We start from the raw sequence: 25,401 nt of genomic DNA on the forward strand, positions 1-25,401 counted from the left end.
TTTTATAAATAGTTTTAATATTGATATTAAAAACACAAAAATAAGACATTTCTCCCTAAAAAAAAAAAAAAAAAAAAAAAAGTATTTGGACATGTAAGGCACACAAGTTTAAATGGCATTGCATTAGAGATGAAATCATAAAATCAAGTGTCATCTGGAATCAAATAATGCTAGAATTTTTCTCAGGACTTCACATTTCTGAGCCATTTTTGCAATGACTTTAAACGATGAACTGAATTGAATGCAGACGCATCGTCTGGTAATTTCAAGGACGTTAGACATGCTCACCAAAGACTCGCTCATCGTTGATGTTCTTGATGCAGAACCAGAGGCCTGCTGGGAAGGTGCAGACGAGGATGTGCAGGTCAAAGAAGAAGGAGACCCAGGTGGTGGGCTGGTGCTCTGACACAGAGGCGATTATGGGGATGTGGATCTTTGCGTATCTGAGCATAGGAGGCAGGGAGGGCTTTGTATTAAATGTTGCAAATAAAACTAACCAGCATTGAAGGGAGAGTTCACGCAAAAATGAAAATTATATCATTAACTACTCACCCTCATGTCGTTCCAAATCCATCAGACTTTCGTTCATCTTCGGAACACAAATTAAGAGCTTTCTGACCCTGCAGACAGCAACGCAACTACCACATTCAAGGCCCAGAAAGGTAGTAAGGACATCATTAAAATAGTCCATGTGATATCGAAGACTGACACAGAAGAGAATTGTTGAATAAAGTTAGTTTAGTTTTCTTTGCATACAAAAAGCATTCTTGTAGCTTCATAAAATTAAGGTTGAACCACTGATGGACTATTTTAATGATGTCCTTACTACCCTTCTTGGGCCTTAAACATTTCAGTTGCGTTGCTGTCTATGCAGGGTCAGAAAGCTCTAGGATTTCATCAAAAATATCTTACTTTTTGTTCCGAAGATAAACGGATTTGGAACGACATGAGGTTGAGTAATTAATGACAGAATTGTCATTTTTGGGTGAACTATTCCTTTAAATTACTGCATTAACTATCGGAAAGCTGCACTAACAACAACGCCTCTTGCTATTTGGCTAGCAGTTGACGAACTAAACTGACACGGCCTAGGTGACATCAGACAAAAAGATAAGTCATTTCAGAGGAAGAATGCACTTTTGATGAAAGATTATGAAGACAGTCAACCATCGTACATTCCGATTTCATACTGACTTTAAAACCAGTCTAACATTTTTCAGAAGAGTTCAGTTAGACTGCGTCAGTTTTGAGTGCAAAGCATCCACAAAATCCACATCAAAACAACACTTTGAAGAATAAAGCCTACTATATATCAACGAAGCGCATCTCCAATGGCAAAAAAAAAAAAAGTTTCACTCCCTAAGGGCTAAAGTTTGCTTTATAAAAAGAAAACAGAACTCAATAAGTGAAACAACGTCAAGACTCTGGACAGGCGAAAACTGCACAGCGTGTTAAAACGGGTGCAGAACAGGGGGTTGTTTGATGTGGAGTTGCTCTGCTGTTCGCTCTCTCAATTTTGCTGCATTACTGCGCTCAATTTTGGCGACTATCAGTGTTGTGATCATTATCTGGCGACCTGACCTTCTGTATCTGTGTGGACTGCGGCGCAGATGGCTGACTGCGCACAGCGAGAGCTCGACAGGACTGTGGGTCCTTCCCTGCATAGCTGCTGCATTGAGGGGTTACACATTTATGAATTTATGATGGGTGACGTTTTACTGAGGGCAAAGAACAAGAAGCTGGCAAAAAAGTAATGGGTTTACGTCTGAGAGGTAAAAGCGTAAAAACACTGCTGTACCTGCAGAGCTGCCCAAAAAATGTAATAAACAATCGAAATTACGATACAAGGCCTATCGGTAACAACAACCTGTCCTACTGAGTGTGTTTGATCCACAGCTGTATGATTTGTTTCACGGTGCACAAAACGGAGTCCTGAAAAGTTTGCACTAAATGTTGCACCAGTCGCTTTCCCCGTACTAGGTGTAACACCCAATATACTCTGCAAGTGAGTGATGTGACAAAACTAGAATGTGTGGTGAGAGCTTGCAATAAACTGCAGAGCTCAGACACTTGAAGTGACAGCTTGATTGCAATGTGAAGCCAACCATTTAGGTCTTGATCTACAGTTTCACTCCCTAAGGGCTAAAGTTTGCTTTATAAAAAGAAAACAGAACTCAATAAGTGAAACAACGTCAAGACTCTGGACAGGCGAAAACTGCACAGCGTGTTAAAACGGGTGCAGAACAGGGGGTTGTTTGATGTGGAGTTGCTCTGCTGTTCGCTCTCTCAATTTTGCTGCATTACTGCGCTCAATTTTGGCGACTATCAGTGTTGTGATCATTATCTGGCGACCTGACCTTCTGTATCTGTGTGGACTGCGGCGCAGATGGCTGACTGCGCACAGCGAGAGCTCGACAGGACTGTGGGTCCTTCCCTGCATAGCTGCTGCATTGAGGGGTTACACATTTATGAATTTATGATGGGTGACGTTTTACTGAGGGCAAAGAACAAGAAGCTGGCAAAAAAGTAATGGGTTTACGTCTGAGAGGTAAAAGCGTAAAAACACTGCTGTACCTGCAGAGCTGCCCAAAAAATGTAATAAACAATCGAAATTACGATACAAGGCCTATCGGTAACAACAACCTGTCCTACTGAGTGTGTTTGATCCACAGCTGTATGATTTGTTTCACGGTGCACAAAACGGAGTCCTGAAAAGTTTGCACTAAATGTTGCACCAGTCGCTTTCCCCGTACTAGGTGTAACACCCAATATACTCTGCAAGTGAGTGATGTGACAAAACTAGAATGTGTGGTGAGAGCTTGCAATAAACTGCAGAGCTCAGACACTTGAAGTGACAGCTTGATTGCAATGTGAAGCCAACCATTTAGGTCTTGATCTACTTGTATAAAACAGCAATAATTACTTCAGGAACATTTCAGTATTTTAGCAGCCTACATAAAGTATATGACATGCAGTCCATACAAAGTAAGTATTTACATGTAAATATACAAGTCTCAAGACGTCTGTCGAGAAACAGTTTAACTTCAAAATCAAGAGAATCTTTGCCTGTTTTTAGGACCATTAAGATTTGCATTTTAACAAGTTTTAGTATGATTAAGCACATTTCCCATTCAATATTCTATACAAAAAAAATTTCACAGAATTACATTGGTTAAAGTTTGCTACAATGTAAGTCAACTAAAACGCTTTGTTTTTCGTAAAATAAAACTGTTAATAAAATTTCATTAAAATTTACAATGAATGAAAGGCACTGACAAGGGGGTCTGAATACTTTCCGTACCCACTGTATATATATATATATATATATATATATATATATATACTTGATAATATTACGTCTAAAAAAAAAAAATCAGGTCACTTTATTTTAAGGTCCAATTCTCACTATTAACAAACCATTAACTACGACTTTTGCTTCAATAAACTCATAATTTGCTGCTTATTAATAGTTAGTAAAGTAATGATTAAGTTTGGGTATTGGGCAGGATTAGGAATGCAGAATGTGCTTTATAAGTACTAATAAACAGCCATTATGTTAATAATAGGCATGCTAATAAGCAACTAGTTAATAGTGAGAATTGGTCCCTATACTAAAGTGTTACCCAAAACACTTCTTGACTGGCTTTGTGAATTCTATTAATATGTGATTACATCAAGGCAAATAACAATTACAATGTGTCATAATATCAGGCACTACTTATCTATGAACTAGAAGTGGGGTTTCAATGGCGGCGTGAATGAATATCAACTGAAGGCAGCTACTCAGACATAATTCAAGCAATCCAAGAGGCTGCTTACAGACATAAATCATGCTACATGCTAGAGTCCCTGACAAAATCAGGTCTTGTGTTAAGCCGCTTAACAGGGTGTGCTAATGTGCTATTAGCAACTTACTCATACGATGGAACACCAAAACTTAAACAAAGTATATGCAATGTAAACTGTACGGCATACTTACCCTGTGTCCCAGAGAGAGTAAAAACGCCCACTCCAAGGAGCAATGTACCCTGAAAGCACATTAACACAACAGAGTGATTAAACGCAAACACGCGCACGCAAACCACCCGACCATTACTGACATTATCAATACATTATCAAGAGCACTTTCAAGCAGCTTCTGAGGAGCTGACGAGCTTGGACTACGTCCAGTGAACCTTAATACCACACATATAGCCGGCAACGTTTTCAATTAATCTACACCACGAGACTGCGCTCGGTTTGAAAAGCAGTGTGGCGAGCAGAGGGAAGTGCTTAATGAGATCTCAGAGGACTGCTGCAGATGAGGCCCTGCAGCAGAAAGATTAATGAAAGCCCCGGATGCAACGGGAATACAAGCAAATCACCCTGACTCCATATATACCGGCAGAGGTGCGGAGTTAAGAGGCTGAGGTCATAGAGTCACGCTGTATTCAGGTGAGAAGGCAGAGAATTGGATGTGATGGTGTGGATGGGTTTTTCTTTTTTCTCCTTTCTTACTGAAAGATGTTTGGTTTGGATGATTTAGTCAAGGGCAAAATATAATTTAAGAATTTGCTATTCGAACGTCAAAATAAAAAAAAAAAGTGTTTCATAGTTCATCAGCGTTGTGTCCTCTATGTGACAAGTAAACAGCAATGAAGCTTTTTAATATTACGTTGAGAAAAAAAAAAAGCTTTTTATTCTGCAAATCAGTCACGCAGTGTGACAATTTATTATGGTGCGATCTATTTACTGACAACCTTGTAAAATAGCACAGCATAAAAAAAAAAAAACATCTTCCAGTGACACTTGCGACCTTTCAATACAGAGTGGGGTAAGAAATGTCAATGGCTAAAGTTGTGACAAACCAGCAAACAATGCATAATTTCTAGCATGTAACCACATATTTGATATATATGATGAACATGAGACAAGTGACTTTGTTAAGCTACTAACGTTTATGCATGTTAAAGTAAGATTTCTACATGGCAGGTAAATGAAAGTCAAAGCAAATTTTTTTTGTATTTAAATAAGTTACTTTTATTCAACACTTGATCAAAAGTGACTGTAAAGACAATGTTACAGGGCTCCAGACTCATTCTTCCCACTGGTCGCTCTTTTTCGACTAACTTTCTCAGTTGGTCGCACGAGCACATGATTTGGTCGCAATATTTTTATTTTTTTATTTTTTTGCGCTATAACATGGGATTAATCAATGCATGCTGATGAACTTTTATCATAGTTTATAGTTATATGGAAACGAAAGTGGCTAACATTCAACCAATTCTTTTTCATTAGTAATATTATTTGTGATTTGAATTTTGTGAATGGGAGTTCCTCTTTTGCCAAGTTATAAGCCGGGCTTCGGATGCTTTCACTTTCAAATTCGCGATCTTGTCAAGTTTTACAAGAAAAGATAATTGTCTGTTTTGCTTGCATACATCTACACACAGTTCACTTTAAGACTAAAACAAAATATGGATTCATTGTTATTCTTAATTAAAAAGCACAACAACAATAAAACTGTAAGATACAATGACAAACAAGCTTACAAAATGTTTATTAACAAAAATGAATAAGATGAGGCATGGCATACACCACATGCTGTATTCGCAAACATGACATAATTAATAAATCATATTTATTTTTACCTCTCTCACTTGTTCTTGTCTAGAGGACAACTTTAGTAAAAAGTGGAACAGTTTATCCCACTATGACTAACTGATGTTTACTCAAAGGCTTATGTAAACCAAGCCTGATTTTTTTGGGGTAAAAAAAAAAACCTTCACATTTGTGGTCGTAGTTTGGTTAAAGTTTGGTCAAGAAAACTGTTCTAATTAAAATGTATTTATTTAAGTGTTGTGTTTTTGCACTCACCTGTGTAAGTCAGGTAAATGACAGTAAGGAAAACCCCCCCTGCTGCCAGAGAAACGCCAAGAAAAAACAATGTCTGGAACTCCTGCCTGGTCAGTCTATCCTTCAGATACTGCAGAAAGGCGTAAGCCTGAAGCAGTGCAAATACACCTGCGCACACACACATGCACCATTAATCCACATACTCAACTTTGTCAGACACTTTCCCAACGGTCATGAATTCCTGGCGCTAATCTAATGACACGTAAATCATCGCTCTCATGAGTTTATGGATTTGAGTTGAGAGAGATGATCTGAGATCAGTGTAAAAGAGCAACAGTTGAAGAAGACTAGAGGCAAACCAGTCTTACCTGCAGCAGCCATGTGCTCACTCGTCCTGATGGGCTGGAAGCCAACGAACGGGATCTGCATGGACAGCACCAACCCCACTATATAAAAAGTGCTGTAGGCTGAGATAAAGAGAAACAGAAAAAGAAATCAAGATTTATCTGAAGCAAAGATGCTTACCAGAACTATCAAACTTAGTGTCCCCTAGATGGTCACTGTGATATGTCTCCAAAAAAAAAAAGGGTGGGGCTCTTATGTGAGCACTTAAAGGGATGGCTCACCCAAAATAAAGATTGTCAATATTGTCTCACCGCAATTACGTTCAACCCAGTGTGACTTCAGTGGAACACAAAAGGAGTAATTCTGAAGAAAATGTCCTCCATGGAATTACAATGAATGGTGACAGACTGTCACACATCAAAAAGAGTACACAAAAAATGTATCCTGAAAGTGGTCTTAGACTATGACTTGTGCACTTTATGTTGGTAACAACCTGAGGTCGGGTAAATCAGTAAATGCATTTTCATTTATGAGTGAACTATCCCTTATCCCTATGATGAACTGCTTATGATCCTCTATTGTAATTCACTTACAATGAAGAAGAAAAAAAAAAAAAAAAAAAAAAAAAACACCTGCTAATCCACAAATGTAAATGTACCATTTTTTTTCTTTTGGAAAGAAATTCATATTTTTATTAAGCAAGGGTACATTAAATTGGTCCAAAGAAACAGTAAAAGTTATTTACAATGTTACAAAAGAGTTCCATTTAAATAAATTACATTTTTTTAAAACGTACTATTCGTAAAACGATCATGAAAAAAACGTTACCATGGTTTCCAAAATAATATTTCCACTGTTCTGTACCACTTTGCACTCTCTCAAAATCTACATTGAGCCACTCTTAATACTGTTAGTTCCCTATGATTAATTGCCTGTGCATTTCTCCCCATTTGCAAATTGCTGTGGATAAAAGAGTCTGCTAAGTAAATGAATGAAAAAAGTCTCTTTAAAGCACCACCACAATTTGCAAAGTATGACTGCTATCTGAGAAGAAGCTATTGAGTTCACTCCAGTTTTGTTCTGGATTTACATTTGTCCAATGGCAGCAGTGGAATGTGGGTCTGCCTGAAGCAGAACGGGGTTGTGTAGGGAGACTCGGGGCCTCGGATGTCCCCGAATGCGCTCTAATCCGGGCTCCCGTCCCAGCAATACAAGAGCAGTTGAGTAAAAGAGTCAAACAACACGACAAAAATTGTACTTGAAGATACACACTCTTATTTTGGATCAAGAAACGTCCACTTTGAAAGGAAGAGGTTGTATATCACACCAAATAAGCTATTTTAGTGCATAATATACATACAGTATTTTCCTCTTTTTCTAAACCAGATATCAGAGTTTTCTACCGGTCTTTTCTTATTAGCCAAAAATGACAAATACTGCACAATAAAACAAAATGGAGAAGAAACACTGACACGCCAGTGACAGAGCAGTCATTCCTAGAAGAATGACAACCGTAACAGTCTGCCACCTGTGCAACACTTGACCGACAGATCCGTGAAGTGGACCCCTACCTGAGAGACAGGTGTTGACAGCCTATCAGAAGAGAGGTCCAAAACACACTGGTGCGAGTGTGTGTACATGAGAGACGGCGATACAGCTGCGCAGTAGAGGAAACCGAAGCCGCTTGTGACAAAGCAACTGTATGAGCTGTCAGCCTTTGAGAAGCATCAATTAAGGGTCAAACCGGACCATCTTCACTCTAAAACGGGATGCTCTAATAAGACAATACACACCTGACCTAAGACTCCAGACACACACACAAAAAAAACATAGCATTTCCTCATCCGTGGACAGCTGACGGGTGGTTTTGTAAAAGAAACTCTCAAAAGGAATTGGAAAAAGAGTAGCGATTAAGAGAGTTAAAAAGGGTTGATTTAACTAGTGATGAAATATGAAAGGTCTGGAGTCACAAAAATGGCTTTCGGAACATCTAGTTCTGGTACTGACTACCTGGAAGTGGAACTACACACTTTTCCTTTTGCATTGGCACCTACAATGGGAACCCTGTGGTGACGCAATCTAGTTGTGTCATTTCTGTGCACCACACAATAGCAGCAACAACAAAGGACAATGATGGAAGACGCCAGGATTGGAGCTGCGCTTTTGTTACTCTTTGGATACTGTTGGTTTTATGTTGTTAACATGAGGGATGGAAAGGAGACATGCAAATCTGAGACAATAGAAAGAACAAAGAATATTTTGACAACTCCAAATCTCTCTGGATGTCAACTATGCGAGTTTCAGGAACTTCAGAACTATTCTGACAAGTTGGACTACTTCTGAAGTTTCTGAAACATGCATTACTCCTGCAGTGTGAAAGCAGCTAATATATCCATAGTATCTGACTAAAATCTGGTCTACATCACAGCTTATTCTGGCCAAGAATCAACAGTTATTGGTTCTGCGCAAAAGAAAATAAAAACATGACTTTATTTAACAATTCGTCTCCTCCGTGTCACCCTGGCGCGTAAACAACGCATGTTGTTCTGTGTCAGCTGCGCCACGCTGATACGTTGTTTTTTTCAAAACGTAAACAGCGTAGAAAACGTATCCGCGTGGCGCAGCTGACTCAGAACAGCATACATTGTTTACATTCAGTGGATACTCTCCAAAATCCACCAGGGTGACGCGTACAGGAGGAGACAAATTGTTGAATAAAGTCGTTGTTTTTATTTTCTTTGCGCACAAAAAGTAATCTCGTAGCTTCGTAAAATTACGGTTGAACCCCTGATGTCACATGGATTATTTTAACAATGTCCTTACTACGTTTCTGGACCTTGATCGTGGTAATTACATTGCTGTCTATGGGAGGGACAGAGAGCTCTCAGAATTCATCAAAAATATCTTAATTTGTGTTCCGAAGATGAACGGAGATCTTACGGGTTTGGAACGACATGAGGATGAGTAATTAATGACAGAATTTTCATTTTTGGGTGAACTATCCCTTTAAATGAAAGACCACCATGCTATATTAGCTTAAAGTCTGAGTCTCTATTAATGTTTGTAAAGTAAATATCTGAGAAATCAGTAGACGAAACGGTTTTATTTTGATGCAATGAGCACAGACTACCTCAGAAAAATAAACTAGAATTTAGCACTTCAACTTCAATACACTACATTACTCTTCAAAAGCCGGGGGTCAGAAAGAATCTTTTTCAAAAATAAATACTTTGATTCAGCAAGAATGCATTAAACCGAGAGTACAGACATTTACATGGTTATAAAACATGTCCATTGCAATGATATTGTGTGCTTTGAACTTTCCATTCAAAGAATCCTGAAAAATATTCCACGAAATTAAGCTGCATAACTGTTTTATACACCGATATTCAATAAATATTTCTTGAGCACCAAATTAGCATATCAGAATCACTTCTGAAGGATCATGTGGCACTGAAGATTGGAGTAAAATATCAAGTATACAGGATTTCCAGGAGACGTGTGTGTTGCGGTCTTTAACGTTCCGCCTTGAAACAAAGATGCCGTGATGCCAAACCCCCTCATCAAAGAAGAAAGCAGTCGTGTTTACAACTATGACAATGAGCGCTTATCAGGATCAACTAAACGCTGGATTTTCAAAAGTATGAGAAATAGGCCTATTTCAAGTTCAATGCATAGAATCTTTAAAATATGTCCAAGAGTTTTACACACAGGTCTGTTATTGTGGCAACATTTCCACACCCCTAAACATGATGAGGCACAAAACAAAACATGATTGATTGCTTTACCCGTCAGTCATATGGCCTCTTGGGTGGGCTTTAGCCATTCAAAGTGGCCAAGGTTCCCAGACCTTCTGACGTCAATCTGAAGGTCTGGCTACGCAACACTAAGAGTAAAATGGCTGCTGGCAAACCAACTTAGGCAACCCTTGAAAGTTAAGTATTAACTAGCCAATCGGTTCAGACATGATTTCCAGATAGTTCTTGCCATTTTGTGGGCAAGACATACATTAAACAGTCATTAAATAGACTGTTAACGTGATGTCTGAGGCTACCAAAGCAGACGTCACTCTAGAAGGAGACAGCAAGGTGAAACAGAAATGCAATAACCAAATCCCACTGGTTTTACACCATTCTCTCCATCCATCTCTGAACATGACTTCTGTTCTTTGTCCAAGCCCCATAAACCCCATAAACCGAGAGCAGTGCTACTTAATCTAATCACTATGATCTATTAGGAGAGGTGGCAGTGATACTCCATGTGGAGTCGGGCCATGGCAAATGTGTAGTGGGACCAGAGGCAAGTGCAAGAACTTTCCAGAACTGAGCTAATACCCAGCATTCATCAGTAGTGCAATTTGCACAGGGCAGCTGCAGCAGAGTGGGAGGGGCTTATAAAGATTTAAACAAAATTAGCCCAGTGGCACAAGGCCCCGTTCTTTTATCAGAGTGCTCACTCAGGAGCCTCACAAAAGCACTGCACCTTTAATTATTCATCCGCCTAAAAAAAAAAAAAAAAGGGCGTAACCCATCAAAGTGAACAAAATTACTCTTTGCTCTTGAAGGAAAAGAACTGATGTCTTTTTTTCACTTTGCAGAAAGCTTATTCGTGCTATCAGAGGTCCTAATTGACAGTTAGCATGTCGTTTTGGCGTTTAAGACCGCATGTCTGGATTCAAAGGCTTTTTCCGCGACACGAAGATCCATGCATCCTCAGATCAGCGCTGCATATGTGATTGGTTGTGAAAGGCAAGAGTGAAGTGGGCGGAAAAAATGTGTCATTAAACATCAACATCAACTTTAAATGCTGCTGTCAATGCAGAGACTCGTGCTGTCGAGCACTTAGCGACCACGGCTGCGCAAGCATTTCTGTATGTCCAAATCAAAAAGCAAGTGGGAAAGAGCAGGTTCACGCTTCATTATTGTACGGGAGAACAAGCACTACATGGCGTGATTGTGTGGGCGGTGATGTGTGTACTTCATACAAAAAGCAGAGACGCTCACACAAACATACACACAACACAGGTGACTCACCGATGTACAGCCTCCTGCTGAAGCGCTGCATAAGGAGCAGCACGAAAACATGGAGAGGAATCAGGTTGATGATGAAGACATATCCTCCCCATGCAGACACCTGCAACACAAAACACGTCACGTTACACACACAAAAAAAACACAAAAAAAACACCGCTAAATACTGAAATATTTTGCCTGATGATACTGTATCAGGATTCTTAGATTAGGAATCAGTATTTTTAGGGAAGTAGCGAATACTTCAATATTAATTATAAGGTTATTATATTTCAGGGATTCGGGTTACAACAAAGACAATGTTGTTCATGGTGTATTGCGTGTTTGTTGTGTATATTAATCATCATCATATGAAGTTATTCATATCGTGAAGAATATAATATAATATAAAATGTGGGAGAAAAAATCCTTGCAAACATACATTGGTTTAAGTTTGGTTTGTTACGAAGTGACATTGTCAACTAAAATGTTTCTTTCATTGAATACAATTTGTTATTTCAGTCAAAGTAAAATTAATTAAAAATTAATTAATAACATTGACAGTCATATTACATTATTTTTGTTAACAGATTAAAAATGAAAAACTGCCAGTGCCATTCATTTTAGTCAGTTTTACATCAAGACTAAAGGGTCAGTGTATAACTGACTAAAATTAATGAGTGACATTGACAATATTAAACAAAACTAAAAAATAAATTTAAATTAATAAAATGAAAACTATATTTAACAAGACAATTGTCAAAAGACAGAAACTGTTTATCTACTCAACCGAAAAACCCAAAATTACTACAAGTTTAGAAAATGGCACCAACTAAATTTTGCACTAGGCAACTAAATATCTGTCATTAGCCACTGGTTAATAAATTGTTAGATTTCACTAATATATTTTGACTGCATGTTGTGTCCTATAACTGCTTTAGTTCGACTACACACTACGACACTTTGACAGAGCATTTGACAGGAAAGACTGATTGTATAAGCTCATTTATGCCATGGAAAGAGCTGTTCTAAATGTAAATAAAGCAGAAATACAGCAAACAGTACTGTAGGACAGTTGTGGTTTCCCTCTCATCTTGACAGCACACTATTCCCATTTATATCAATGAATTTGCATAGTTATCTGACACATGGTAAAAACTGCAGTGTGTAAATAGCCTAACTCACTGTCGCATGGCTGGGAGCTCTCTCTCTTTCTTTCTCTAACACCCATATGCAATATACCACTGTTTTGAATAACCACACACTAAAGGTAAAGAAACGCAGTGTGTCGTGACCAAGTTATATCACATCGCCCAGGTCTCTCTGCTGGCTCTCAGCCCTATGATACACCACAGTTACCAGAAAACTCCATTAGCGCACACAGCCTTTGGAACCTCTGCACTTTTCTAGGTCACTTAGGATGTCCCGGTCAAGAGAGCATCTCTCAACTCCTGCCCTCGGTAGCGTCTCTGGGACATATCGGACTGTACTGGACCCCAAGGTCTCAATGGAGCAGATGGCTCAGATTGCACTGGTGTCATTTGTTTATAAACACATTTGGAAAGCCAGAGACTACTGGGGGCTGGGCAGGGCTGTAGGCTTCCATTATTAATGAGCGCTGCCTTCCTCCAGGAGAAGAAGCTCAAGTTTCAGAAATAGCTGATATTCATAACTGACTGGCACGTGGCCCCCACCAGGGTGGCATGATGGATGGTGCTGTTTGCTTTTTCATTTATTTTACATATCACATTAATAGGTTGAAAAAGAGCAAGAGAGACATGCAACCAGCCCCAGAACACACAACACTATGAATGGAAATCATAAGAATTTAATGATTCTGGTTCAGCTTACGATTCCACTTAACGATCATGGATCCTTAACTTTATATTACGCAACAATATTTCATAGCAATTACACTGTTTTACGTCTCATGAACCTTGCTTAAAAAAAAGTTCATGAATCAAATGATACGACCAAGTAATGACTTGCGGTTCATTGAGTGAATCAAATGTTAATTCTGAAAGCGTGCAATTTGTTCAGTAGGTAAATGGGCCGTTTCAGACGGATGAGTTTGTTTGTAACTCATTTGATAGTCGTTTTGACAGATTCAGAGAAAATAATCATTTCACAACTCACTTAATACCGAATTGGACTACATTGGTCACATTATACATTGCTGTTCAAAAGTCCGTGGTAAGCACATTTTCTTAATACTTTAAAGATATTTCTAAAGTTACAAAAGATTGCCATTTCAAAATGCTATTCCTTTCAACTTTCTACTCAAAAGAATCATGAGAAAAGCCATCACAAAAATAGAAAGCCGTTTTCAACATTTATAATAGTGGGTGAAATAATTATAATGCTGAAAGTGAGGTACTCAACTTCATATTTCTTCATTAAATAACTTATAAATTTGAAAACCTTGTGAGAGACGTAATTTCACAAACAGCGTGAGTGAATCACCGCGCGCAATCTCTCTTTCTCTCTTAAAATGCGCAAATGGCTTCAAATCACCACATCGCGTCTGTCTATAAGCCAGCTGCACAGTTGACACAGGACTTCACATTACTCCGTTTGCAGTGCATACGTGGTGCGTATGTTTTCCGCGCTCATGTTAATGGATTAAAGCGTGCACACTGCACACGGTTGCGGTCCGGTAGTGCGCTCCAGGAGCGGTGTGTCTGCAGCAGTGCAGAGATAATTTCCGCATGAGAGTCTATGTTTGCTACGCTGCAAGCACTGAATTAAAGTAACATGAACATGGATTGACACGAAAATGTAGTAATTACACCATAAATGCATATTATTAAAGTCTACTGTGTTTCACAGTCAACACATATGGCTTTTTGGCTAAAACTTTTAGAGCACTTTTAGATAAACAAGGCAATAATAGATGGCACTCGTGGAGGTAGGAAAACAAAGTTCTTTATGAACCGCAGGATTGCATTTAATAAAGATTTAAATGCAAAAGGAAAAGCAGTAGAGCTGACTATTTCTATGGTAAGTTTGTGATAACGTAAGAAAAGTAGTTTAAATGTTTTGCCACTTGCTTGAGCAACTTAATATATAAATCTAGAAGTAAATGCAAAAGTAAAAAGCATTGAATAATGTGTTTCTTATATTTATTGTGTTTAAACATGTCTGTGAACGATTGTATTACTGTACTGCGTAAAAAAAGAATTGCAATGCTGAAAAAACATTTTCAGTGACAATGTTTGGATTTGAAATCAAAATAATGGATAAATGTTGTGTTTGTGGTAAACGGCCACGGATCAATAGCGGACTCCTGTGTGAAAGCAGTCAGTGCTGCTTCCCCTCTCACAAGAGTCACCTAAGAGGGGAAAAAATGAAATTCAGGCCCTAAAAAAATCCTGATTGGAGTATCACTATAAATGGTTATAAATGATAAAAAGAAGGCTTTAAAAAGATCGGTATCGGTGATCGGTATCGGTAGAGACTGCTTTCTGTGATCGGCGATCTGTGATCGGCCTCAAAAATCCCGATCGGAGCACAATATATATATAGCCTAATAAAAAAAATTTGACTAATAGGGGTGGTATACTAAACTTATTGCAGTATTCCACTGTATTGCATAGATAGGTATAACATAACTGAATAAGCCAAATACAAGTCAAATTCATGATCTCTCTCTCTCACACACACACACACCTGTTTACTGTACAAACACTAAATTTTACTGTAGGCATTAGTACAACCCTCTGTCCTTAGCTCAAGTATGTAAACCACTTTGCCACATGCACTGGAATATGTATTACATTGAATGTTAACTTTTCAAATGAAAATGGCAACATGATCGTTTTATAAAGAATGCGTTCATATGTGCTTCATTTTCACTGGAGGAAACAGCTGTGGTGTGATGAGGAGTGAACGCAGCGAAAACTCATGCTACAGTAGATGGGGAACCGATTGCTCCCCCATGATATTTTGTAAACTATTTATGACAAAAGAACTGCACAGATGCAGATATTATAGCAATCTATCAATAAACACACACCTTGTCCTCTGTTTCTCGCTCTGCGCTGCTGCAGTCTGCGGACTGAAAAAGAACGCGCTGAAAGATGAGGAGGAGCCGATCGAAGTCTGCCGCCGTTTTCAAATGAAATTTAAAGGGGACTGAGGCGATCACAAATTTGTGTACAGTTTATGGAGCTAATAGCAAAATTTAGGGGGTCTGAGTAGTTATTTTTAAAATACATCAAAATAGAAAACAGTTATTTGAACTTGTAAAACATTTTACTGTATTTTTGCTCATTAAATATAGCCTTGGTGAGCATAAGAGACATCTATTAAAAATAAATAAATATCTTACCAAACCCAAACTTTTGAAAAGTAGTGTAATTCCCTATAGGCAGTGGCAGGAAAAGCTGTCCAGGTTATTTACTATGGTATTACCAAGTACCATTAATAGAACTGAAATGGCATAAACCACCCGAACATAAAAAAAATCCAATGAAAACTCACCATGTAAAAGTACGAGAGGCAGCAGCCGATGGCCCAGAAGACCGAGCCAGTTTTCACTGATTTCACCTGTGTGGAGAGGACGCACTTAAGTTAATTCCGCTAATCCCAAACAAAGGGTCTGATACCATCACCTCAAACAAAGCCAAGACGACGAACACTCAGAGATAAGAAAGAGACCACGGAAATTCAATGTTTAAGTCAGGTTTGACAGCAAAGTCCTTGGCGTTTCAGCTGACAGCGAGCTCCAGAGAGAAGAGATGGGCTAAAAATCACAGCGCCAAAAGAGACAAAGTATGCTGCCACTGCATCCGTTCCAGCTGTCTCGTCATTCAGCTGAAAAAAACGTGATGAACGTCTATCAAGGTTAATTCATCATTTCAACAGTTCGGGACAGCGCAACACTTGCGGAAATGGTTTTTTCATCATTTTAGAACAGTTCTCAATGGGCATCATAAAACTAGTCCTCATGACTCATGCGCTATATTCGAAGTCCTTTGAAGTCAAATGATAACTGTTATGAACAGGCAAGTTATTCACTGATAATCTTCTCTTCCACTGAGCTGTTACCTTGAGAACCACTGTAAGAAAGAATTTAACCAGAGAACTTGGAATATACAGATTCATGAACAAATAATTCAGATCAATTTTGTAATCTGAATCAAGTGATTTACTGAAAGAATGTGACTCAACAGAACTAGAGAACCGGATCACTTAGATTAATGATTCAGATGAATTCAAATAAACGGATTCATTGATCTTACTCAAAATAACGGAATAGTATTCAGATTCATGAACAAATGATTCAGATGTTTCTGACTCAAAAGAATTCAATAGCTACTACAGATGTCATTATTAACAGTAAATAACGATGAATGGCTATCAAATGGCTTCAGAAGACTTGGTATATGACACAAAAGTTATACAGGTGCATTATGATTCATTTCATATTAAATTCGTTAGTTTTGATGAACTACGATGAACTAACGTACACAAACAAACTACTCACCCATAAGTAGTAGGTAAACTGCAAGGCAAAAATGGCGATGCCCTCATTGTCAAACGAGCCGGCCACAGAGCGTGATATGTAGCCTGGTACGATAGCGATGAAACACGCCGCCAGCAGGCCGGCACCCTGGTTCCACAGCTCCCGCGTCAATAGGAAGGTAGAAATGGCAGTCAGGCCACTGAAAACCGGGGCCAGAAACACGCAGACATCACGTATGTGCACCGTCACATGAAGCAGATTCAGTATGTAGTGGATCAGGCCCGCCGTCATCATCAGACCAGGATACACCTGCAAAAGACGAGATATGGGAGATGCTATTAGTTGCAATCGAATGCGAAATTGATCAACTAGAAGTTTGCCTGCAGCAATTTGAGAAAAAAAATAACTAATAAAATCAGGATTTGTAAGAAAGTGTGTAAACATTACTAAATATTTGATTGGCCCCAAGACATAGAGATAATGAGAAGTTTAGCCCAAGCACACCCTTAGGAGCCTGGTAATCAATCGTATTAAAGGAATAGTTCACCCAAAAATGTCTCTCAACCACCCTCAGGCTATCCAAGGAGTAGATGCGTTTCTTTTTTTTATCTGAATAGATTTGCAGAAATTTAGCATTACATCACCAATGGATCCTCTGCAGTGAATGGGTGCCATCAGAACAAGCTAAGAAGCTGATGAAAACATCATACTAATCCACACGACACCAGTCCATTAATTAACATTCTTGTGAAGTGAAAAGCTGCTTGTTTTTTCAAACAAATCCATCACTGACAAATCCATCAAGATGTTTTTAACTTCAAACTGCTGGTGTCCTCCATCCAGGATATTGCTTTTTCCAGTGGAAAAAGTTGTCTGAACCAGGAGAGAAATATGCACAGATCAAGCAACGTTTACAAATCCACAACAGTTATAAACAAATGCATTGGTGGATTTTGACGTGAGGGGAGGACAACAGGGGACGGGCTTTTTCACTGGCGGAAGCGTTATTATGGTATTTTGGCAATGATTTAAAATGAAAACGCTTTAATGATGGATTTGCTTCTAATAAACATTCGGCTTTTCACTTTACAAGATGTTAACAGATGGACTGGAGTTGTGTGGATTACAGTTTACCGCGATGTCAATCAGCTCTCATTTTATCAGCTCTCATTCTGATGGCACCCATTCACCGCAGAGGATCAATTGGTGATCAAGTGATTTAAATTTGCTAAATTTCTCCAAATCTGTTCTGAAGAAACAAACTGATCTACATCTGAGGTTGTGTACATTTACAGCAAATTTATTTAATTTTTTATTCATCTTTATTCCATTCTAAACCTGTATGACTTGCTAAACCTAAAAGAAGATCTTTTGAAAAATGTTTTGGACCCAATTGACTTTCCCTGTATGACCAAATTATCTTTTTTTGTGTTCCGCTGAAAGTCATACAAGTTTTAAACAACATGATGGGGAGTAAATGATGACACTTTTCATTTTCGAAGCTGAATTCATCAGACAAACAGCAGTGAGAAAGGAAACACCCCGTTCTTTACCTCCACATTCCCACCCTGTCTTTCGTCTCTCATGCGATGAGCGGCGTTTGCAGGCTGTGCTGGGAACAGACCAGCCTGCACTGAAGGCCGTATAACGACTGCTTGAACTGTACACAACAACAGATGCTGTTCTCTGCCTCCTGCAGCCCCCCTACAGCTCCAACACCAGAGCTGTCAGATGCCAAACGCTAGCCAAACTTTCTCCAGCCAGGGAAAGAGCTCATTAGGTTCAGCAGCATTGCAATTCTCAGTGACAGGGAGTGTTAAAGGGGGTGGCCTTATTTAGGGACGAAAGATGCTGTTTTCAAGCAGAAATCATCTGGAGGCTGTCTGTCCATAGGCGCTTGCACATAAACAGCCTTTGGCATGAATTTAACTGCATTTTTTTATATAGAGGTCATAGGTTAACAAGAACCGTTGTCAAAATGCAGACAAAACAGATCTAGCAATTTACAGAGCTGTAACATTACTGGAAAAGTTCTGCATTGATGCTATATGTGAACAATGCTGCAGCATTAACAGTTCGAGGAACAAGGTCAGAGCGCTATGATGCGAGAAGTCTGCTGTCAAAGAAATAGAGCTAACCACAAAGTTTGCAAGAAGCGGAAATTATTTCATGCCGTTTGTGATGCCGAGTCACAAGCGACTGTATAAAACAAACATTCGGCATGGGAATGCAGCAACAATAACGTGGACATCACGCATTCAACTACAAATAATTTGTGTAGAAGTAATTCTGGATTAGGAAGTGAAAGGAATTGTCAGGAAACGACAATTGATTTTAAATGATAGACTTGTGGATGGCAGAAAGTGGTATAACAGTTCACTTGTTTTGTTTTTTACGCATAAATTAAGATGCATCAATCTTGATTTTAAATGAAACATTTGTGTTAGTCAAGAATTGAAAATGAAAAAGAAAATATGGTAAAACTACAATAAGGTTCTATTATTATATCTATATATATTATATATGGTATTTACATTAACTTCAACTAACAATGAACGGAAAAATACTCCAGCATTTATTAATCTTAAATTCAACATTTTATTTTTTAAATAAAATTTAATGTACTATGAACAAACATTTTGAAATATTATTTTTGTTTTAAACAATAAAAGATTAACTATTGAACAAATAATAAAAAAAAAAAGACTAATAAATGTTGTTAGAAAATATATGGGTCATAATGAGACCTTATTGCAAAGTGTTACCAGAAAAATAAAACAAAAGAAAAACAAGAACCAGAAGAAAAAAGGTTAAAGGCTACAAAAAAAAAAAAACCGGCAGACTTACCGTCCCTCCCACTATTCTGCCCAGTGGGTACCAGGCCCTCTCATCAAACCAGTTGAGAAACTCGTAAAAGCCATTAGTTGTGAGATGATGAGTTGATCTGTAGTTGAACCTTTAGACAAAAAAGAACAGAATATAACATATTGTCACTTCTAATGGGGGAAAAACAGCATTTTATCAACATTGGCCTGTCACAATGTGTTTGATGGCTAGAAGAGGTGCGTGTGTTAAGACACTACCTAAATGACAGATTAAATACTCAACTGCCAATCATCACCGGTGCCAAAGCACAAAGCCCACAACAAGAACATCCACTGGGAAGCACTTAAACGGTTAACAACCAACAGAAATATAGATTATTTAATGAGATGGAAAAAAGACGTTTCAGTTATTTAATCTTGAAGGACAAGTATTTCCAAGGACAAGAATTGTTGACTCACTGTGTTCAGTGCACACAGACAGAAAGACACCTGTTCAATCAGTCATGCATACTTGATCAAGGATTTCTGCCGATTTTCCTTTAGGCCAGTTTTCTGCCGCAAGATGAATAAATAAAATAAACTCAATTATACAGAGTTGTATTTTGGACACTTAGAACAAATCACTTGCTAGTTTTAGTTTTTTTTATATGTGACCTGTGCTGGCAAAATGAGTCACAATGAGCAAATTTTCAAAAACCTGAAATTAGGGCTGTCGCAATACGTCGATTTTATTCGACTATTCGATTTTTAAAAATCCTCGACTTCATTTTGCTCGTGTCGACTAACCGGCAAAATACCGGAAGTGGCGCATTTCACGGACGAGAATCCATAAAACACATTATTAGACTGTTTCCCAAGGCTGCATGATATATTAAACCTATTTAAAAATCATAATTAAGCATAATTGTGAATTCACAAATGCTACAATTTAATTAACTAATTATATGCGATGCAGTTCTAATACATTATATGCGCTTTAATTATTTACATGTGTGTAGGTTAAGTACGTGCGTCACGCAGCGGCTCCGTTCACAGTAGTTCCACAGGAACGGTTATCATTTTCATGTGTGGAGTGTCTCAAACTCCATCTCTGCATGTTGTTGTGAGTTTGGGTTTATTATAACGTTCATCTGGGAACGCAACGTGCGCCATTTCATCAGATTTGTAAGGCAAATCATTTATAAATTTACGCAAACTCAGGAGAATACATCGGTTTCAAAATAAAAGCTCAAACCCTCACTCTGAGTTTACACGTTTTGATGTCCACATATTCTTTTAATTGCAGTGGCTAAAGCATTTCTGTCCTAAAGAAATGGCCAAATATTAACAATTAAGTGGACATTTGAATTAAATGGTGCTTGGTCAATATTAACTCTTTCCCCGCCATTGACAACGGAGAAACCAGCGATCTCTTATGTAAACAGTTGCATATGAAAAATTATGCGATCATCAGCAATGGCAGCATATAAATGAAAACTGCATAATACTACGGAGTAAAATGTTGATCCAGGAAGTGGTATATGTCTGTGCAAGCTTTGGAGGTGTTGATAGAAGCGATTTACTGGATTTATGCTTTGATAATCGTACTGAATATTACAAACAAGTATTAGATCGCACAGTGTGTAAAAACAATCATTAGACCGTTGGCACCCTCTGCAGGCCTTTGTTGTAATGCGTAATGTACATTAGCTCTATTGTTTATAATACAATATGTATTTTAACAGTTTTGTTCACTAAAACAATATGATTTCTTGCTTTTGATACTTTATTTGAACTAATTATTGCCTCATTGCTATTATATATGTATTTTAAGTAATTTTAAAGGCTATTGTTCACTTACATCTATTTTTATTACCACAAAAAAATTTATTATAATTATAGGGCCCTATGAAATCAGTTTTATTTCCAAATTCAGTTTTTTTCCATTTTCATTTTTCTATACTCTGTTTTAATGGTTAAATTAAATTTTATTAATCAAAAAGCCTGTCTAGTTAATTGAGTTTTACGGTTTTATCTTTAACAAATTCTGTTTTCCATTATTTTATGGATTCCATTGTAATGGTACCATTACATTACATGGAGATGAAAAGCATCTCCAATTAATTTATTTGATTAAAAAAAAAAAAAAGCTTTTTTTTCAGAAATACTGCACATTTACATTTTTCTCCTAAATAAATTCTGGTAAATAACATTTCTGGTAAATACTCCTTTAAAAAGTGTTTTTTGATTATAATTGTATTATTAGTAGACTAGAACACGTGGATATGTTGTCATTCTTACAATATAATACTGAACTTTGATTTCAGTGATTTGGACTGAGATGGACACTTGCTTCTTGCACTCTGTTGCACTTTACTTTTGCTTGCTTTAAAAAAGGGATTTCATGGAAATTTGGATTTCATTTGGTTTAATAAAATATAGTTTAATAAAATATTCTTAAGTAAAATTGTAGATTTTTGGGGGGGGGGAATTAATCGTTAAGATTAATCGATCAATCGATAAATTAGTCGATAGATTAATTGAAATAAAAATAGTCGTTAGTGGCAGCCCTACCTGAAATTCGACATTTCAATTTTTTTCGTCTGTAGCTCAAAATTAGCCCGTGCGCATTCAGACTGATTTTGCCAGCACGGGTCACATATTATACATACATACGTATATTATTACTACTACACATTTCTTTAGCAAAAACACTACTTCTTCTTTGGGTGGTTTATAAACACTTTAAAACTCCAATGCTCAAATTAATACATTTCCTGGCAGTCTTTATCAACTTGGAAGCATTAATTTGATGCACACCTGATTAACAAAAACCTCAAACAAAAGCACTATGAACATGGCTGCAATTAAAATATGTAATCCTCTCTAATGCCTTTATCAGTCCAAGTTCAGCAAACTGTGTCCCGGCTATCTCTCCAAACTCCAGAGTACTCAATCTGAACCTTTTCTTTACTAACTCCAGAATATAAGACAATAAGCTTTTTAAAACACCCCTTAACCACAAAGGGAAAAAAAATTAATAAAAATCAACACGCAGCACAAATACTAAGTAATTGCTTCGTATTTAAACTAAACATTCTATTTTTTAGCACAGAAAAAGCCCAGGACTAAGCAAAGCCTAGCTCACTAAAATGCATGAGTTCAATAATATATGCAGGAAAAGCCTTGCTAAAAGGAAAACAGAATAATTCACAGAATAATCATGTGATATTTTAACAACTATGACAAATAATATATTAAAAAGACAGGTGGATGAGTGAATATAATTTCTACGTACTGCATTATAAAATTACCAACCATAAATGTTCAATGAGAGAGCATTCAATGGACCATAATCAGGGATACTTCATTTGCGCAAATGAAAATTAGGCTCTGAGGAAGAGACAAGCGAAGGCTAGTCAATCACTCAGCCAAAACACCGAAAATAATGAAAACATTATTCTGAGAAAAATAATGTGATGTACTGTGATGTGATATAGGACCTCATGACAGCACAACCTATTAAAACGAACAACGGCTAACCCTCACAGCCTCAGTTTCATTCACGTAAAATATTGCATCGGCCTGGGCTAGACTCCATCAAATACTCCTCTCTTATTGGAAGTTTACAGCTCCAGTGGATTCCTGATTGCTGCTATTGTAATGCAAGTAGATTGTGTCCAGTGGGATAGAAAAGCATTACTTCTGGATTTATTTAATCAGATTCTGCATGCATGGCAAGTGTCAGCACACGGCCTGCCATCAGATTAATGTCCTCCTCACTATTTTGTAATACAGCCGTCTCACTGGCAAGAAACGCTCAGCGTTCGCAGGAGAATCTGGCATCCCAACACTTGAGTAGGAGGAACGGCAGAACTGTGAATCATGCGTATTTAAAGACCCCTTTAAAGCACACAAACCATCCATCAGTGACCCTGGCTGCTAACTGACACCGCAACCTGCTAGCTTCCATTCCCGCCTCGCTGACCTTTCTTCCCTCTCTAGAGAGGCTAAAGATTCGGGAACCTTTACTGGCATGGTCAAACTCTCCATCACGATCTGATATCTGAACCGGGTCCTTGGCATTCACAGAGCACTGCAATGTCCTTTCTGCAAGGAAGCAACATGAACACACCAGCAAAAGCAAATGATACCCTTGTTGTCAGGTGTTACTGCTCTTTACTCTCGCGTGTCACGTGACCGAGTGTAATCGCAGCCTCTGCGATTGAAAAATCGCGTTTTCATATCGCGATATTATCGCAAATGCAATTTATCGTTCAGCCCTAGTGCATTGGGAATCATATTTTTTCAAATAAAGCCAAGGTAACACTCATTTTACACACAGCACACAGTGAAAATGACATGAATATGACAGTGGGCAAATAATATAAAAGCAATCGTTATAATACTTTTTGTATACATCTTAATTCCTTTGTTTAACAGTTCGATCAGATTATTAGACAGACTTATATCCCTATTAGACAGAACTGTTAGCAACGACAGCGAACAAGAGGGAGAACGTGAGCGCTGTGTGCTCAGGTGCTGCCGCTCTCATCGCCGTCAAAATAAAAGTCCCACCTCGAACACATTGGCCAAACAGAAAAACTTATCGGCCGATGCCGATATTTGAAAAATGCCAAATCTCGGCCGATATATCTGTCGACCACTAAAAATTTGTCATCTTGCTGAGGCTAATTTCATTGCCAGCATTTTGTCAATTCTGCACAAATACAATTTTTAATTTTTGTATGATTTATTAAAATGACAGTTTGACTGGACGTGATGCACAAAATATTCTTTTTAAGTGTTATTTTACTTGATTTAATTTGTGTAATGCATACACATCCATTCAAAAGTTTGAGGTTAAGATTTTTTTAATGTCTTTGAATGAAACATCTTATACTCACCAAGACTGCATTTATTTAATCAAAAACGCAGTAACACAGCAATACTGTGGAAATATTACAATTTAAAATAAAGATTTTTTTTATTTTAATGTACAATTTCTGCTTAATATTTTTGTGGAAACTGGTACATTTTTCAAGAGTCTTTGATGAACTTGAAAATGAAAATGATGAAAAAGAAACATCTTTTGTGTGTTTTGTCACTTTAAAAAAAAAAAAAAAAAAAAAACTTGCTGACCCCAAACTTTTGAAAGGTAATGTACACAAGTCTTACATATCATTTCAGGCATGCAAAAAACAAAAAAGTGGGACAGCCATAATTGAATCATTTTCATTTCAATTTATAAATGTATTTAGATGATCAATTTAATACATGCAATAATGAAACAGGATAAAACAAAAGCTACTGAAATGCAGAAAAACTATGAATAAAGGCATAGAGAAAATTATAACCATAGTTTCTGACCTTTATAACAAAAAGAAAAAAAAATTAAATCTGTTAGGTTTTAATAAAAATCAACCCCTGGGACATAAGTTGAAGAAACACCCTAACGCTTCCGTGACCGCATACAATTCTCCAACAATCATCGCCAGGAAACACAATCACAGGGAAGTCACAAGGAAATGACCCGGGGCAACACTGAGTCCGTGTCATTTTAAGGTGGGGTAATCTCAGCAGACAATGTGCAAGACTATCAGATTTCGTGACAGTATTATCAGCTGGATACATAGAGATGTCTTTATGAGCGCAGTGAACTGGATTTCTTTATTCTGCAGTTTAACCTCCGTGACGTGTGTTCTGCTCGACTTTCCCGACGACTCTGAATTCCGCACTTCATAAAACTCAATTTCACACTGCGTGGACATACACACAGAGCTTTGAAAAGGTCCCGTTCAATGGCATGGAGCAACCTAACATTTATTAACAGCCACTGCTGAGGGTATGGGAGAAATTGCTGCTTAAAGGAGACATATTATGCCTAGAAATGCACCAATCTATCGGCCAGGGATCGGAATCAGCCGATTTTCCTCATGAT

At 37.8% G+C, this 25,401-nt stretch overlaps 1 protein-coding gene across 1 annotated transcript in view; it reads right to left on the minus strand.

Annotated features, from left to right (window-relative positions):
- The window catches only part of LOC107666808 (dolichyl-diphosphooligosaccharide--protein glycosyltransferase subunit STT3B-like), a 68,898-nt gene that overhangs the window by 7,000 nt on the left and 36,497 nt on the right, over nt 1-25,401 (minus strand). The window contains exons 2-9 of the mRNA XM_016458260.1: nt 19,504-19,612; nt 16,678-16,965; nt 15,672-15,737; nt 11,214-11,313; nt 6,204-6,302; nt 5,857-6,003; nt 3,980-4,028; nt 289-443 (exon numbers count right to left, since the gene is read on the minus strand). Of these exons, the coding sequence (XP_016313746.1) occupies nt 289-443; nt 3,980-4,028; nt 5,857-6,003; nt 6,204-6,302; nt 11,214-11,313; nt 15,672-15,737; nt 16,678-16,965; nt 19,504-19,612 (1,013 nt within the window). The remainder of the gene's footprint in view (nt 1-288; nt 444-3,979; nt 4,029-5,856; nt 6,004-6,203; nt 6,303-11,213; nt 11,314-15,671; nt 15,738-16,677; nt 16,966-19,503; nt 19,613-25,401) is intronic.

Source organism: Sinocyclocheilus anshuiensis, unplaced genomic scaffold (assembly GCF_001515605.1).
Source record: "Sinocyclocheilus anshuiensis isolate Anshui unplaced genomic scaffold, SAMN03320099.WGS_v1.1 scaffold267, whole genome shotgun sequence".
In the NCBI taxonomy this organism is placed as follows: domain Eukaryota; kingdom Metazoa; phylum Chordata; class Actinopteri; order Cypriniformes; family Cyprinidae; genus Sinocyclocheilus; species Sinocyclocheilus anshuiensis.